Genomic DNA, 16,406 nt, shown 5'->3' on the forward strand with positions numbered 1-16,406 from the left:
ATGCTACCCACATTCAGAGGAAGGACTGCAGGAGAGGAAACATATAAGAAAAACAACTGCTTGAACGCATGGGTCGGGGTGGACATGATTGAGGGTTTGGACTCACCCTACCACACCAATGCAACTACCAACAATTTGGAAATTGGTCTTGATCAAGGACCCATGACAAAACTAGTGGAAATGTGCATCGGCCATGGGTGGGAGGAGTGCGGGGGGCGAAGGGGAAAGGAGGAGCATGAATCATGTAACCATGTTAAAAATGAATATTAATGTTTGAAAAAAAAAAACAAAAAAAACAAAAAAAATTGTTTCTGCATGTAATTGAAAAAATTTAGTAGAATATAACATTTTTAAAAATCTATCATGAATGATGGAGGTCTTCAGATCTGTGACTTCATTACTGCAGGGAAATTACCTCCTTATATGCAGATAAGCATCTCTTCTGTAATTTAGTTCTTAAGGAACTGCATCAAGACACTAAGGTTAAGAGACTTGCTCCATGATCATATAGTTAGTATATGTTGGGGGATCCAAGTCTTACTGACTCCAAAGCCAGCCCTTTAGGGATCACTCCTGTATTGCAAAGCTGTGCTAACTGGGTTTGCTGCAACTTTATGATACTTAATCTCAATCAGGCCCTCACTGTGACAAAGTAATTCTTTTACACATCCCTAATTAACTCCTTATCTCAACTGCTACACTGGAGCTTTTCTATACTTTTTCTGCCTTCCTCAAATTTTCCTTGGTTCCTCCTCTCCCATCTCTCAGCTAAGAATTGTCTTTCATATTCCAACTGAAAAATGAAGATGTTTGTTTGAACCTCTTCTCCTATGTTCCTGAACTCATATCACACAAATGCTTTCCACCTCCATCTCCTCCTTCACCCCATGTCACATAACGAGGTAGCCTTCATTCTTGCCAAGGCAAACCTCATAATACATAAGTGTGCATTTTAGTCTGTCATCTCAAGAATGTTGATCCCTATATCATCTTCATTCTTTAATTTCCTCCTTTATCATCCCCACTTTCTAACTTCTCTTCAAGCTTTCCCTATCTACTAAATGATTTCTTACTGACCACAAATATGCTCATTTCTTACCATCCTCCTTAAAAACTCATCCATCCCTGCAAGATATTGTCTTATATCTCACCACTCTCCTCAGGCTAATTGATTAGGTCATTCGCAATAAATACTTCTACTTTTCTTTATTCACTGTGTTCTTAACTCTCTGAGGAATGTCTTATAATCTCATAATTCAACCAAAACTACTCTTTCAAAGGTTAACTAATGATCTTTTTTAAAAACTCTTACCTTCTTGGAATTAATACTGTGTTATTGGTTCCAAGGCCATTGAGCTTCTGAAGGGCTAGGAAATGAGGGTTGTAACTTATCCAAGGTCACCAATGATCTCATTGCCAAATTCAATAGCCTTTTCTCAATTCTCATTCTTGACTGTTCTGCATTCTGACATTGCTGATCACCTTCTTCCCCTTGATATTCTTTTCTGACTATACTTTCTGTCTCCTTTCCAAGATCTTCATCTAGAGCAGTGGTTCCCAAACTTTTTTGGCCTACCACCCCCTTTCCAGAAAAAAAATATTACTTAGCATCCCCTGGAAATTATGAAACTATTTATTGAACTCAGAAGAGAATGTAATACAAAAAAAAAAGTGTGGCCATTACCGCCTCACTGGATTGCTGCAGCACCCACTAGGGGGCGGTAGCACCTACTTTGGGAATCACTGATCTAGGGCATGCCTGCTAACTATGTGTTGGACTCTTTCCTTCCTCTATATGATTTCTCTTAGTGATTTCATCAGTTCCTATGGTTTCAAATGTCTTTATTAAAGAAGATTCTCAAATGTGTTTATCTAGACCATTATCTTGTCCACCCTCCAGTTTCATATTTTCAATAGTCTATTAGACATGTTAAAAAAAGAATTTAAACCCTTACCTTACATCTTAGAACAATACTGTGTATTGGTTCCCAGGCAAAAGAGTTTTAAGAACTAGAAAATGGGAGTTAAGTGACTTGCCCAGGATCACATAGCTAGGAAGTGTATGAGGCCAGATTTGAACCAAGGGCCTCCCATCTCTAGGTCTGGCTCTCAATCCACTGAGCCACTCAGCTGCCCCCTTGACATCTTAAACTCAGCATGCCTCCATTCTTTTCTTGCTTTCTGAATCCACTGTGGCTCCCCTGTAGTTAAGTACAAATCTGTCTGGCTCCCTTAGAAGTTATCTCCAATTGGCAGCCAGGAATCACACTCCCTTCTTTGCACCTCCTGAATTTCTCTGGCCTCTAGCTAAGACAGCCCTCCCATGAATATTTCAGCAAGGACATCTGTACTCCTCAAGTATCTCTTATGGATGACAATCTCTGAGAACTAAGAGTCAGGAGATAAGTTTCATCTTTTGTAAGATTGATGCTACTTAAGACTTGCAAGCAGTTGCTTTTCCCCTTTCAATCTAGTTTATACAAATCCCAAGTTAAGCTTTTGTTTGCTCAATCTTCTAGCCTCCTATAGGTTGGTAGGGAGGGTGTGGAATCTGAGAATGGAGGTCAGATTCAACCTTGCTCTTTCCCCTGCTCCAATTCCTTTTTTTTTTAAAAACAATATTTTATTTTTTCCTCTATTACATGAAAAAATAATTTTTAAACATTTTTTTAAAAATTCTAAATTCTTTCTCTTTTTTTAAACAACCCTTACCTTCTGTCTCAGAATCAATACTGTATATTGGTTCGCAGGCAGAAGAGTGTGAAGGGCTTGGAAATGGAGGTTAAGTGACTTGCCCAGGGCACACAGCCAAGAAATGTCTGAAGCCAGATTTGAACCTAGGACCTCCCATCTCTAGGCCTGGCTCTCAATCCACTGAGCCACCCAGATGCCACCCCCCCCTCTTCTGACCCTTTTTCTCCCTCCCTCCCTGAGATAGTAAACAATTTGATATAGATTTTACCTGTGTAATCATGAAAAACATTTTTCATACTAGTCATTTTGTGGAAGAGATATCAAAGGAGAAGAAAAAAAAGATGAAATATAGTATGTTCTAATCTGCATTCAGACTCCACCAGTTCTTACTTGGAGGGCAGATGGAATTTTTCATCATGAGTCTCTAGGCTTGTCTTGGATCACTGCATTGCTGAGAATAACTAGGTCATTCACAGTTGTTCATCAAGAAATACTGCTATTATGCAATGATCTAGTACAATTCTGAGGGACTTATGAGAAAGAACTCTATCCACATCCAGAGAAAGAACTGTGGGAGTAGAAACAGAAGAAAAACAACCACTTGATCACATGGTTTGATGGGGCTATGATTGGGGATGTAGAGTATAAATGATCACTCTATTGAAAATATTAATAATATAGAAAATAGGTCTTATAAAAAATAAAATGAATATGTAATGATTACTAATAAATCTTTTAAAAAACCAATATTTTTAAAGTTATCTCCAGAAGATAAAGCCACGTGCCATGCTAACTTAGGCTGTTCAAACAGTCCACCATTCCCCAGCTGCCATAGGAAAAAAAGAGGACTGAGAACACTAGCTCCTCAATTTTATCCTCCTGTCTATGTCAGCACGTAATGACAGGAAGCCAATGGGCTCATGGGAAATGTAGTTCAAAGACTCCAAAATTTCCAATAACACAATCTTGATCAATGACACATGTAAAACCCAGTGGAATTGCTCGTTGGCTACAGGATGGGTGAGAGAGGAGGCGAGGGAAAGATCATGAATCATGTAGCCATGGGAAAATATTCTAAATTAGTTAATAAAATAAATAAAAATTAAAAAAATAAAAGAAATACTGCCATTAGAACAAGGAAAACATTGTATAATATAACAGTGATATTGTAGAATGACCAAATGTGATAGACTTAGCTGCTCTCAGTAACACAATGATGTGAGGACAATTCTGACAATGAAAAAGAACACTATCCACCTCCAGAGAAAGAATTATTGGAGTCAGAATGCAGATCAAAGCATAAAATTCTTCACTTTAGTTTATTTGGGTTTTATATGATTATTCTCTTACAAAAAATAAAATGGAAATGTTTTGCAGAATAATACATGGATGATCCAGATCAAGTTGTTTGCCAGTTCCAGGATGGGGAAGGGTTAGGAAACAATTTGGATCATATAACTTTGAAAAACTTATGTGGAAATTTATTATTACATGTAATTGGCAAAAATAAAATAAATAATAAAATGAAATATTGCTGTCAATGTGTATAATGTTTTTTGGTTTTGCTCGCTTCATTTTGTATCAGTTCATGTAAGTCTTTCTAGATTTTTCTGAAATCATCCCACTTGCCATTTCTTATAGCACAATTGTATTTCATCATTATCATATGCCAACCTCTGTCCCAAATCCAACGAGGGACTGTAAAATGGATTAGTAACATCTGCTTACCATTATTGCCAACACTGAAGATCTTATAACACCTCCTACCAGCCTTGAAAAAGACAGTGCTCTACTATACTCTTGGCACTATGTTATTTTTCTTTAACCACTCCATTGACCAAAGTAAATACTTTTCATATATGCATCTGCCATAATTATTTTCTTTTTTTTTTCTTTAGAATATTTTCCCATGGTTACACGATTCATGTTTTTTCCCTCGCCTCCTCCCTCACCCATCCTGTAGCCAACGAGCAATTCCACTGAGTTTTACATGTATCATTGATCAAGAACTATTTCCATCTTATTAATTAGGGTGATCATTTAGAATCTATATCCCCAACAAACCATTTGATCAAGCAAATGTTTTTTTTCTGTATTTACATGAATCACAATTCTCCTCACTTCTCTCCTGAAGCTGACAAGCAATCCACTAGGTTATACATGTATCATTGTTCAAAACCTATTTCCATATTATTCATATTTGCAGTAGAGTGATTTTTTAACATCAAAACCCTAATCATATCCCCATCGAACTATGTGATCGATCATGTTTTTCTTTTGTGTTTCTGTTTCTACAGTTCTTTCTCTGGATGTGGATAGGGGTCTTTCTCATAAGTTCCTCTGGGTTGTCCTGAGTCATTGCATTGCTACTAGTAGAAAAATCTGTTACATTTGATTGTACCACAGTGTATCCGTCTCTGTGTACAATGTTCTCCTGGTTCTGCTCCTTTTGCTCTGCATCAATTTCTGGAGGTTGTTCCAGTTCACGTGGAATTCCTCTAGTATATCATTCCTTTGAGCACAATAGTATTCCATCACCATCAGATACCACAATTTGTTCAGCCATTCCCCAATCAAACGACATTCTCTCATTTTCCAATTTTTTGCCACCACAAAGAGTGCGGCTATAAATTTTTTTGTACAAGTCTTTTTCCTTATTATCTCTTTGGGGTACAAACCCAGCAGTGGTATGCCATAATTATTTTCCAGTGTATAGCAGAACAAGCAATGTGGTATAATAGGAAGAACATTGGACTTAGTATGAGAGGAATATGTGAGTCTGAATTCTGTGCTTTGCTACTTACTGACAGTTTGGCCCCGATCAAGTCACTTCTCTCTGGGAGAGTCTCCTCATCTGTAAAATGAGGGAACTGGATGAGATGATCTCTAAGATCTCTTCCAGATTTAAATCTTATGATTTATGATGGCTAGACAGGCTATATAAGCATCATCTGCATTGCTTTCAAAGCATTTTTTTTTAAACCCATACCTTCCACCTTAGGATCAATACTGTGTATTGGTTCTAATGTAGAAGAGTGGTAAGGGCTAGGCAATGGGGGGGTTAAGTGACTTGCCCAGGGTCACACAGCTAGGAAGTGTCTGAGGCCAGATTTGAACCCAGGACCTCCCATCTCTGGGCCTGACTCTCAATCCACTGAGCCAACCAGCCACCCCGCTTTCAAAGCATTTTAACAAATCTGAACCAAGAAAATTTCTTGAAGCACTCCTGAATTATCTATTCTCTGCATCTAAAAACTTTCACCAAGTTGTCCTCATTCTTTCCCAAAGATTCCCACAGTTAGGTTTCAAACAATTACTAGCTCTATTAGCACTGTATATGCACTGATAGTGTTATAAATAATAACTAGTGATGATTGTGTTTTAGCTCCTTTTAAAACATCCATTTTGTGAGCTACAGAAACTAGTAAATGTCATATGATTAAAGATCTAGATCTAGAAGGAAATTCTGCTAAGAGTGATACTTCCTGGTACTTATTGAAATATCTAGTCAGAAAAGCCAATCACCTCTTTTTGTATGCATTAAGAAATTTACATGTTTTCCTTATTTCAAAACCATCTCCTGGAAACATGAAGGGAGATCCAAAGTCTCTTTTGGTATCAGACCTCAAAAGATTTCTGTCCCCAAGCCCCTTCAATTAGGGCAAGAAGAAAGGTTCGTCCAGTATCAAGGAACAGGCATCCCACTATCTCCACTTGATATTACCACCCAATGATGCTACTACAACCACACAGCAATTCGTGATATGTAAACAAAACCTTATCCTTTCTCTAAGACAATCTCTGGCCAGATAAATGGAAGCTCTCATAGAGTAAAATAAAGCAATCTTCTCCTCAAACCTCAGATTCCTAACCATAGGTTTAAGCTCTGCCTATGGAAAAATCACTGACAAGTACAGAACTTTCCATTTAGGCAAAAAAATTGTGGTACATTCAGGTGGTAAAGAGCTTAAATTCTAGTCAAGTTGAGGATATTTTTACATATTTCTTTTTTTCTGAACTTATTACAAGGCTAATCAACAAAGTTGTTTTCATAATTGACCACCTCTTAATTTCCTAGAATCCCCAGATGGCAAATATCTCTGAAAATCTTAATCCTTATGAAAGAGACTAGAGAAGGGAGTAAAACTGAAGAGAACTCCAAATTATGAGTCCTGTCTTAGAGACAGCAAGATTTTGATTGAATTATACAAGTGAAGGCATAAAATGCCTCTGTCCTTGCTTTCCTTCCACTAGATGGTAAACAATTTAATCTAGGTTATACATATATGATTATATAAAACATTTCCATATACTGGTCATGTTGTTTTCACTATTACTGAAATATATTTGTAGATAAACCCATAAGCCATTAAGTTAAACTATGTTCTATATATTCCTTTTTTTTTTTTGAACCCTTACCTTCCACATTAGAATCAATGCTATTTATTGGTTCCAAGGTAGAAGAGTGGTAAGGGCTAGGCAATGGTGATTAAATGACTTGCCCAGGGACACACAGTTGGAAAGTGTCCAAGACCAGATTTGAACCAAGGTCCTCCTGTCTCTGGGCCTGGCTCTCAATCCATTGAGCTACTAGCTGCCCCCTATGTTTAATGTATTCTGAAAGATTTCCATTTAAATAATTTCTCCATTTTCTTAATAGTACATATTCTCCACCTCTGCAAAAAAGGGAGGAATTTTCCTAACTCTTAACTGGAGTCAGGCTTAGTAATATATCACTGATTTTTCATTTAACTGGTATCTTCAGAATATGGGGAGTGTGAGGTGTAGTTCTAGGTAAATAAAATTTCCAAATACTAATTCTGGATCTTTAAAGAATCCAATGTTTAGTACTTTAACTATTTTATGTAGAAACAAACATTTGTCCTCAGGATGTGGTGAGATAAGGCTACTCTCTTGTACTAAATGACCCATGCATATGTTGAGTTCTTATATCTATTTTTATAGTTTTCCAGTTTCCTTCAATTGCTCCTATCAATGTTCCTAACTCTAAACTACTGCTAGTTTCTTAGAATTAGGTCAAAAAGGCTCTGAAAGCCTGAGAAGTCTACCGTAAGTCAAGTGCATGAATTTGAATGGCTTCATTTTGGGACATTTGTTTGACTGCTCAAGATCTTTCTGATTATTGACCACACTTTTTCTAGGTAGTGCATGCAGGATGTTAGACAAGTATCCTCCAGGTGAGGCTTTGTTATAATTATTTTGTTTGTCATATAATTTGATACTATTCAGCATAGTGCAGAAAGTTTGATTAGGATTTCATCATAGGTTCAGGAGAACCACCTCTATACTAAGATCTTACATATATAAAAGCCTAGAAATCAACTGCTCTAATTTCAGCTTTACCTAAGAGATCCCATAAGTGCATGAATCCAGAAACCAATATACCAAAAAGAGTGCCATCTTTGAGGTCAAACTTTGGCTTTGGGGGACAGATACTGGAAACAAAGGAAGTTCAGTGCTAACACTCCATACTACTACTAAATTTATTTTTGTTACAAACATCTGTGGTGAGTCCTTAGAACACCTACCCTTCTACTACAATCACTGGAATATGTGGAACCCTGCCTTGTTCTAAGAAGCAACAAACACTCACTAGTCCTCTTCTATTCAGAGCAAAAGTTCTCTTGCCATTTCCTCAAAAATTCTCTATTACAATGTATCTAATAGTCACTGCACAATGTACAGGTATACTTGAAGCATTATAACAATATCAGAAACAGTGTGGTCCATCTAGCTTGGTATTGTGTTTTAGATAAAAGAAACAAGGGATAGTTTCTGGGCAAAAGAATAGTATTTATACGACTTAATATCAAACTATAAAGATTAAGAACGTGTCTCCAAATTACCTAACTTCCAATAACATATCTACCTATGACATTATATAAAATCTTCAGCTCTTGAAAAGCTTTGGGAAGAACTTTATACACACACACACACACACACACACACACACACACATATAAAAATATATTTTTTAAATTTTATATTATATAATATAGTCATTCATGACCAGTGGTACAAAAGTTGCCCCTGGGGTGAAGGAAGCTCTCAATCACATTTTCTCAACTTACTTGTTCAGCCGGATAGCATATTCCTTCAGGGCGAAGACATTGTCTGCAAAAACGATGATCTTGTCATTCCTTCGTTCATGGAATTTGATCAAAAACTGGCAGGCTCTAAATTTGTTGGGGTTCATGGTGTATAGCAATATCCGCTTCTTGGTTTTGATTGCCACATATTCCCTATAAAACTCAGGAGACATTGGGCACCAAACCTAGAGTGAAATAGGAAGATAGATAAACCCTCTCTATTCCAAAAACCCCTTAAGAACTTGGGAAGTCCTTTCATTTAGTATACTTAATATTCTAAATGCCATAATTTCCATATGATCACCAACAAGGCATTTGATGGTCTCTTCAACTAGTTAGCACTTTCTCACATATTCACTGTTTGTGCTAGACTTTGGGAGATGGAAGGGTAGGAATAAAACACAAAAAATTTGGTATTGAGCTCTAGATTTAAGTTTTTTCACCACTCCTTAATACCTATTTGACCTTAATACCCACTAAATAATCAAAGATAGTTAAAAATTAGAAAAATCAATGCTGATGGGCCAGCAAAATTAGGCATATTCTTGCACAGCTGCTAGGCAAAGTAAGTCTTTTCATAAATTGAAGTGTTCCAGTTTCTGAAAACCATCTTATTGCAAGTGGTCAATCAAATGACTAGAGAACTATTTCTGTGAATACAAAAAAATATAACAATATAGACAACTCAAGAAAATTTTCAACTAACTACATCAGGTGGTGCCACCTGCTGGTCAAAACATTTAATCTTTGGGCCAATGATTTATATGCAACTTTTTGGATACTTGCAAAATCCTACCAATCATCTATTTGATTTTGCAATATCACAAGAAATCACATAGAATTTAAGAATATTAAGACAGCTCAGTCTAGCAATAAGCACTTAAGCTGTGAAAATACTACTGTTCAAATATTTTGTTTTGAGTGAAAAGAGAGATCATTTAAAAATGAAGTTTTATCTATGTAAACAAAGCCTTTATGGCTTTGAATGCTATTGCTATACTCACAAGTAAAATCCTGTAGGCAACAATACAACATCCTTCAGGAATGCTAGAATCATTGGACACTGAATGGCAAGATACTGAATGACAACTGTGTCTCAGGAAGGTAAAATTATATAAGGCTTATCTATGCCCATATATTTGGTCCTGCTCTAAGTCATGCTTAAACAAGGTTACCAAGACCACAACCTAATTTTATTCCCCTTTCCTACTGATAACAATTCCCAAAGAATGGCAGCCCCAGTGACCAGTTACTCCTAATAAACCTACTTATCCTCCTCCCGTGCCCCTCTTCACAGTTCTAACAAGAGTAAATGAATATCACCTCCGCACACTGGACTTTGGCAATATAGCCATTATTCTGAAGTTCCATCCAATTTGCTTCATATAGTTTGGGTCCAATCAAGAAATTTAAGTCCACAATTTTGTCATCTTCTCGGACGAGAGTAGCAGTCAAACCCAACTTGCAGTGAGCCTGCACGATTGTGAGGACTCGGCGAAACATTTTGGCTGGGGAAATAACCATATTTTTCATATTTTCAATAATATGAAATGTCCAAAGGAAAGACATACCAAACTTGACATTACAGTCACTACAAAGAACTAAAATCTTATCTAAAACTTTTCATTCTAAAATATATAAAACATAACATATGAGTTCTATCAGTCAGAACAATTCCATGATAGACTAGATTGTGTTAATTTCTAAATCCCTGAGACAGAGCTGCTTAGTTCACAATAGAAATGAATAGCTGGTGGGGGCAGCTGGGTGGCTCAGTAGATTGAGAGCCAAGGCCAGATAGAAGGAGGTCCTAGGTTCAAATCTGGCCTCAGACACTTCCTAGCTGTGTGACCCTGGACAAGTCACTTAATCCCCATTGCCTAGCCCTTACCATTCCTCTGCCTTAGAACTAATACACAGTATTGATTCTAAGATGGAAGGTAAGAGTTTAAAAAAAATTAAAGAAAAAAAATGAATAGCTAAAACTTTAAACTCTCATTTTCAGATCTGTATAGAGGAAGGATCAATGAGGAACAGAAGAAAGTGGTGATAGTTTTAAAATCATGCAAACAAACACAGGTCAATACCAAAATAAAATATTCAATTTGTAGAAAAATTAAGAATTTAAATGAAAACTCTACAGTATTTACAGTATAGTTGAATCTCAAATTACATGGGAAAATAGGTTCTTGAAGAACACTGTAACTTGAAATGTGAAACTTTTTAATAAAAAGCTTAACTTCCATAAAAATTTGGATAACAAGGGCTGAAATGGAGAGCAGCGAGGAAATGGTTTTTCCATTCCTACTGTTCCTCCCCCCTTAAACAAACAGGAAGTAAACTCTTGCCTCAGAAAATAGGCCCCTAGTAAGCAAGGAACTTCATACCTTTACTATCCTGTTCTGGGGAATCTTGAATGGGAAGACAAAATGGCAGAGGCCCAGACTGAACGAATGGTATATTGGGAAGCTCCCTTATTCAAAATTAGTTTCCTTATACATATTCCACCAAATAGAATCATTTGGGAAAAGCAAGTTTCTATTTTTAAATGTATATAACCCCTAGCTGGGTTAAATCTACTGGATATAAATAGTTTATTGAGAATCTTTCTGAAAAGATTTTAAACACATGAGAAAATTCAATTCTATATTAAAAGTATGGAGATATATAAATCATTATGGTACATATATGTAGTTAGGGGGAAAGTAAGATTAATTTTTAAATGTTTTACTAATGATGGTTTTATACTATTATTAGCTAATATTTCAAAGCATAATATATATTTTTGGGTATTGTCAAAAACAGTCAATGTAAATCAGCATTTAAATAATCTTGATAATTTTTCATTTCTTTGGTTGATCTGTCAGACCTAACTAGATCAGTTTTTACTTTATAATGTGTCTTTTACTTCATAATGTCTCCTCTGATGAAGAACCTTAACAGGTGGATTATCCCTTTAGAATGCTAGCTCCTTGAGGGAAACAGCATAGTTTGGGCATTTCTTTAAATCTCTAGAATTACAGTGTAGGTGTATAATGAATGCTTGTTGACTGAATAACTAAGAGTAGAAGAGTCAGCTCTGCCATTTTCTTGTTTTTACTTGAATTTGCATTTTACAATTATTCCAATCTCAAGTCTGTCTGTTTTTGTTTTAAATGAAATTTTAAAAAAACTTTAGAAAATCCAAAAGATGGTTTAAATAAATATTAATATTTTGGCATATGAATAAAGAGGGAAGATCATATATTAAGTATGAATTCAAAAGATATATTAATGTTAAATAGTAACAAAATTGTCATTTATTTCCTTTTATGAACTTTTTTGTTTTCTTCCAAGTACTTTTCAAAATTTTATCCTTTATTCCTTACTTTCCATTTCTATCACTACTCATTAAAAAAAAAAAAACCTTACCTTTCATCTTAGAATCAATATTGGTTGTTGGTTTTAAGGCAGACAAGTGGTAAGGGCTAGAGCAATGAGGGTTAAGTGACTTGCCCAGGGTCATACAGTTAGGAATTGTCTGAGGGTAGATGAACCCAGGACCTCCTGTCTCTAGGCCTGGCTCTCAATCCACTAAGCCACTTAGCTATCCCCTCTATCACTATTGTTATAAAAATAAGTAGAGATGTTGTAAATGGAGAGAAGGAGAGGATGAACCTAAACTGGATGCTACCACTGGTAATTGTGTGACAACAGTGATAACCCAGATAGGTGGCTAGGGCAAGATCACCTGAGGCTTGCCCTAGCTAGATGATATGACACCTCCCTCCTTTATAACAGTGCTCAGGCAGGATCCTTCAGGTCAATGGACGATATCCCTTCAGGTCCCACCTGGGGTTGATTGATAGTGTATAATGGGCTCTTTTAGCTTGGTAACGGTTTGTCTCTGACTTCCCAGAGAAGCTATAAATAACCACTTCAGGAAGGTACTTAAAAGGCTTTAACTGTATTTAACAAAGATGGGGTATTGAGTCTGGATAGAGGAAATTGGGAAACCCTATCTATCTACTTTGATGATAATAAACCCTCAGATCTGTAGGCAGGTATTGAGTCAGGATGGTTAGTTCCTCTGGTCCAGCCTGGCCACAGCCAAACCAGAGTAAGCAAGCTGCTGCTTGATGTTTCAGCTTCTTCTTCTTTCTGTTAGATGTTATGCCTAAACAGTCTTCAGGATATCCACCCCTTTCCACCCACTTCTTCTCCTGCCCACTTCCTGGATCCCTCCCGGGCCCTGGGAAACCTAGATAACTATAGGTGATTAATTTCCTAATATCTAGGGGCAGTAGAATCAGAAGAGTGATGGTCTGGGTACAGGTTGATAATGTTATCAGGAACAAGACAGGAGGATCTTGCAGGGTTGAGCCCAGCAAGTCTCAATCCCAAAAGACCAGGATCCACAGATCTCCAGTCCAAGGGAAGGAAAAAGGAACCCTCAGCCAGGGCTGCCAGGGTGTTTTATACCCCCCCCCCCCCCCGGGCCAACTGCTCTCTCCCCTGTCCTCACGGCCCTCTGGGAACATTCCGATATCCAACAGACCCACCTGTCAATCAAAAGTGTGCACTCTTGGCTCCCAGGGTTTCACTATAACACTACTTATTAATTAGTCTCTAACTCATCTACCCCAACTAGAAATCCTCCACTTTAACAAAAAAAGCATAGTCAGGCAAAATAATTCTCTGACAGAAGCAGCTAGGCAGGTGTAATTGGGAAAATCCACTACCCCTTACCTATCAATTGCCCACTAGATCACCTCATAACTGTTATTGTCATCCCTCCCATGTGCTCTACACTCCAGGTCAGTAACTGGTGAATAACAGCCCTATCTCCCCACTTTTTACTTTGGCTAGGATAGACACCGAGGATGAACAATTTCCTTGCCCTCCCCTGCTACATTCCTATATGATTCCTGCATCTTTCCTTTTCTCTCTACTTATATAACTCCCTTAGTTTAGGGTCCCATCACCTCTCACATAGACTACTCTAACAGTCTTTCTGATACATCTCCTGGCTTCAAAACTCTCCTACTTCTAATCCATTATTCACACAAAAAGTTCAAGTTTATTGTCTCAAGGAATGGCTAATTAGCTTACCAGGTATGGTATGTACTTCGTCTAGGATCATAAGTCCCCATTCCTGAGTCTTGAGCCACTCCATGACACGTTCAGCCTCCCAGGATCTCTTGGTGGTGTGGCCCAGCATGGAATAGGTGCTGATGGCGATGGAACAGCCAATGGGCTTATCTTTGGCATCTGAAGTGAATCGGCAGATCTGGCTGTCATCAATAGTAGACCACATCTTGAACTGAGCTTTCCATTGCTCCACAGATACAGCAGAGTTGCCAAGTACTAGACACCTTTTCCGGACAGTGCATGCAGCTGTCACACCCACCAAAGACTTCCCGGCTCCTACAACAAAAAGCCACAAAGCTTCACCCAGGTTGGGTCAAGAGAAATTCCAAAGAAATCCAACCTCATTACTTGTTATCCAAAAGAGCAACTTTTATTGGAAAAAGAGAAAAAATTATATTCATTCTCTGCTTTCAGGTATAAAATGACCTTGAACTAAAACCAATTTAAACTATTCTTTATTAATTCTGGCAAGAAATTGAAAAAAACTGTCTCTAAAACAGATAGACACATTCCTATGAGGTGGAAGCATATTCCATTTAAAAACAACTGTTAAAAATCAGCAGCAATTCTTGACCTCTTGAGATCTCAGGGCTGTTACCTAAGAAGAGTGTTACGACATGCCACAAGACCAATCAAAGATGGCTCTATAGGAAAAGACTACTTCTTGGAAAACAGGAGTTTTAGGGACACTTATAAAGGTGCAGGAGATGGGAGGGAGGAGTCATCTTCTTTAATGACAAGCTGTATTGGGCTTTAGGTTTTCCCAACTGTAAAATGACTGAGTTGGACTTGATGACACCTAAAGTTACTTACCACAGGGAAGAACAATGACCCCTGACCTAGCACGTCCATTCCCGAACATCTTCCTCAGGCTCTTTTCTTGATAGGGTCTGAGGACAGCTGTGGGTTTCAGGTCTATATTGATGTCAGGGTTGACAGAATCATTCCGGAAATCATATTCAGCCAGCAATGGGTACTCTAGGTGGATGCAGCGCTTCTGAAGCTCCTCAATCATTTCCTGGAAGAGAAGTATTGATGAAGTTTTGTTGACTGTGTTTTATAGAATTAATGTTTAGATAAAACTAAAGTTCAGAACACTGCTTTTTAAGTCAGTCTCTGCCACTTCAGAACTTAACAAATATTGACAGAGCTATGAAGCCACAAGAAGCCACAAAACAGAATCAGTTGAGCCAGTCATTCGAAGCATGTTTACAGCTGCAGCTGGAAGAAGAATGATAAATATACAAAGTTTTTTTATATTAGTTTTTTTAAGGCAGTTGTTTATTGTTTCAATTGTATCCAACTTTATCCAACCCCATTTTTCTTGGCAAAGATACTGAAATGGTTTGCCATTTCCTTCTCCATTTCATTTTACAGATGAGGAAACTGAGGCAAACAGTGTTAAGTAATTGTCCAGGGTCACTCAGCTAGTAAATATCTGAACATCTGAACCCAGGAAAATGAGTTTTCCTAACTCCAGGTCCAGCACTCTATCCACTGCACCACCTAGCTGCTCTGAAGGCAAAAACCATGTTTCATACTTGATATGCTCCAGAGAATAGGTTGGACATAGGACTCTACATCTAGAAGATAATTAATCAATGAGTATTTATTGACTATACATATATACACCAGTAACTCTGCTAAGGATTGGGGACACAAAGGCAAAAATGAAGCATGGATATTCATTCGTAGTTCCTTTACGGCTTCCTACCTTGTATAGAAGGATTGGAGGAAGACTACAAGAATGTTTATTAGGTCTATAGACAAAACCATCTGGGAGTGGCATAGCTCTGTGAAGGTCAAGGAGGTTGAGGTTGTAGGCCAATAGGCACAATTAGTACCAGTACACGTAGGGAAGGAAAATAAAATGTTTCAATATAGTGTGGGAAATAACTGCCACGGGCTACTTCTGATGGCTATTTTCCCACTTTGTTTTGCAATTAGGACAAGGTAAACTTGGACAGAGGTCAAGAGTAAAGGTCATTAAAGAGTTAAACTATAGAAGCCCAATAGGAAAAGCTAATGATTATTTAGCCTGAAAGCTGAAGGGCTTTGAATCATGGTCTTTTAGTCACTTAAAAAAAAAAAAAGAATAATACATTTGGAATAAGAAGAGGAGGGCTGTTCTTTGGATCAACTTTCTCATGTTTATGAGAAGGATCCACATCAATTTTAAGGATATCACTGATGAAAACATGAGAAGGAAATAAGCAAACTTTTGTAAATGATTTTCTACAGATCATATATTTAATCATATAAATGACTGGAAAGGTAGAAAATGCAATATCCCATATAACTCCTATTTGTTGATTATGAAAAAGTAGAGCAAAATACAGCCTTGAAGAACCACTTCTACCAAAGAGTCTCCTATGGATATATTAGGATTGTACTAGACTCTTTGATAAATACAAGCAAGGAGAATTTTGTTAAATGATCTTCTGATTGTAAAAAAAAAAAAAAAGGAAAAGT

General features: G+C 37.3%; 1 protein-coding gene across 1 annotated transcript in view; it reads right to left on the bottom strand.

Moving 5' to 3' along the window:
* Window positions 1-16,406, bottom strand: part of ERCC3 (ERCC excision repair 3, TFIIH core complex helicase subunit) — a 47,412-nt gene that overhangs the window by 18,752 nt on the left and 12,254 nt on the right. The window contains exons 7-10 of the mRNA XM_044669962.1: window positions 14,748-14,952; window positions 13,896-14,210; window positions 10,128-10,312; window positions 8,787-8,989 (exon numbers count right to left, since the gene is read on the bottom strand). Of these exons, the coding sequence (XP_044525897.1) occupies window positions 8,787-8,989; window positions 10,128-10,312; window positions 13,896-14,210; window positions 14,748-14,952 (908 nt within the window). The remainder of the gene's footprint in view (window positions 1-8,786; window positions 8,990-10,127; window positions 10,313-13,895; window positions 14,211-14,747; window positions 14,953-16,406) is intronic.

Source organism: Gracilinanus agilis, chromosome 3, assembly GCF_016433145.1.
Source record: "Gracilinanus agilis isolate LMUSP501 chromosome 3, AgileGrace, whole genome shotgun sequence".
Classification (NCBI taxonomy): Eukaryota; Metazoa; Chordata; class Mammalia; order Didelphimorphia; family Didelphidae; genus Gracilinanus; species Gracilinanus agilis.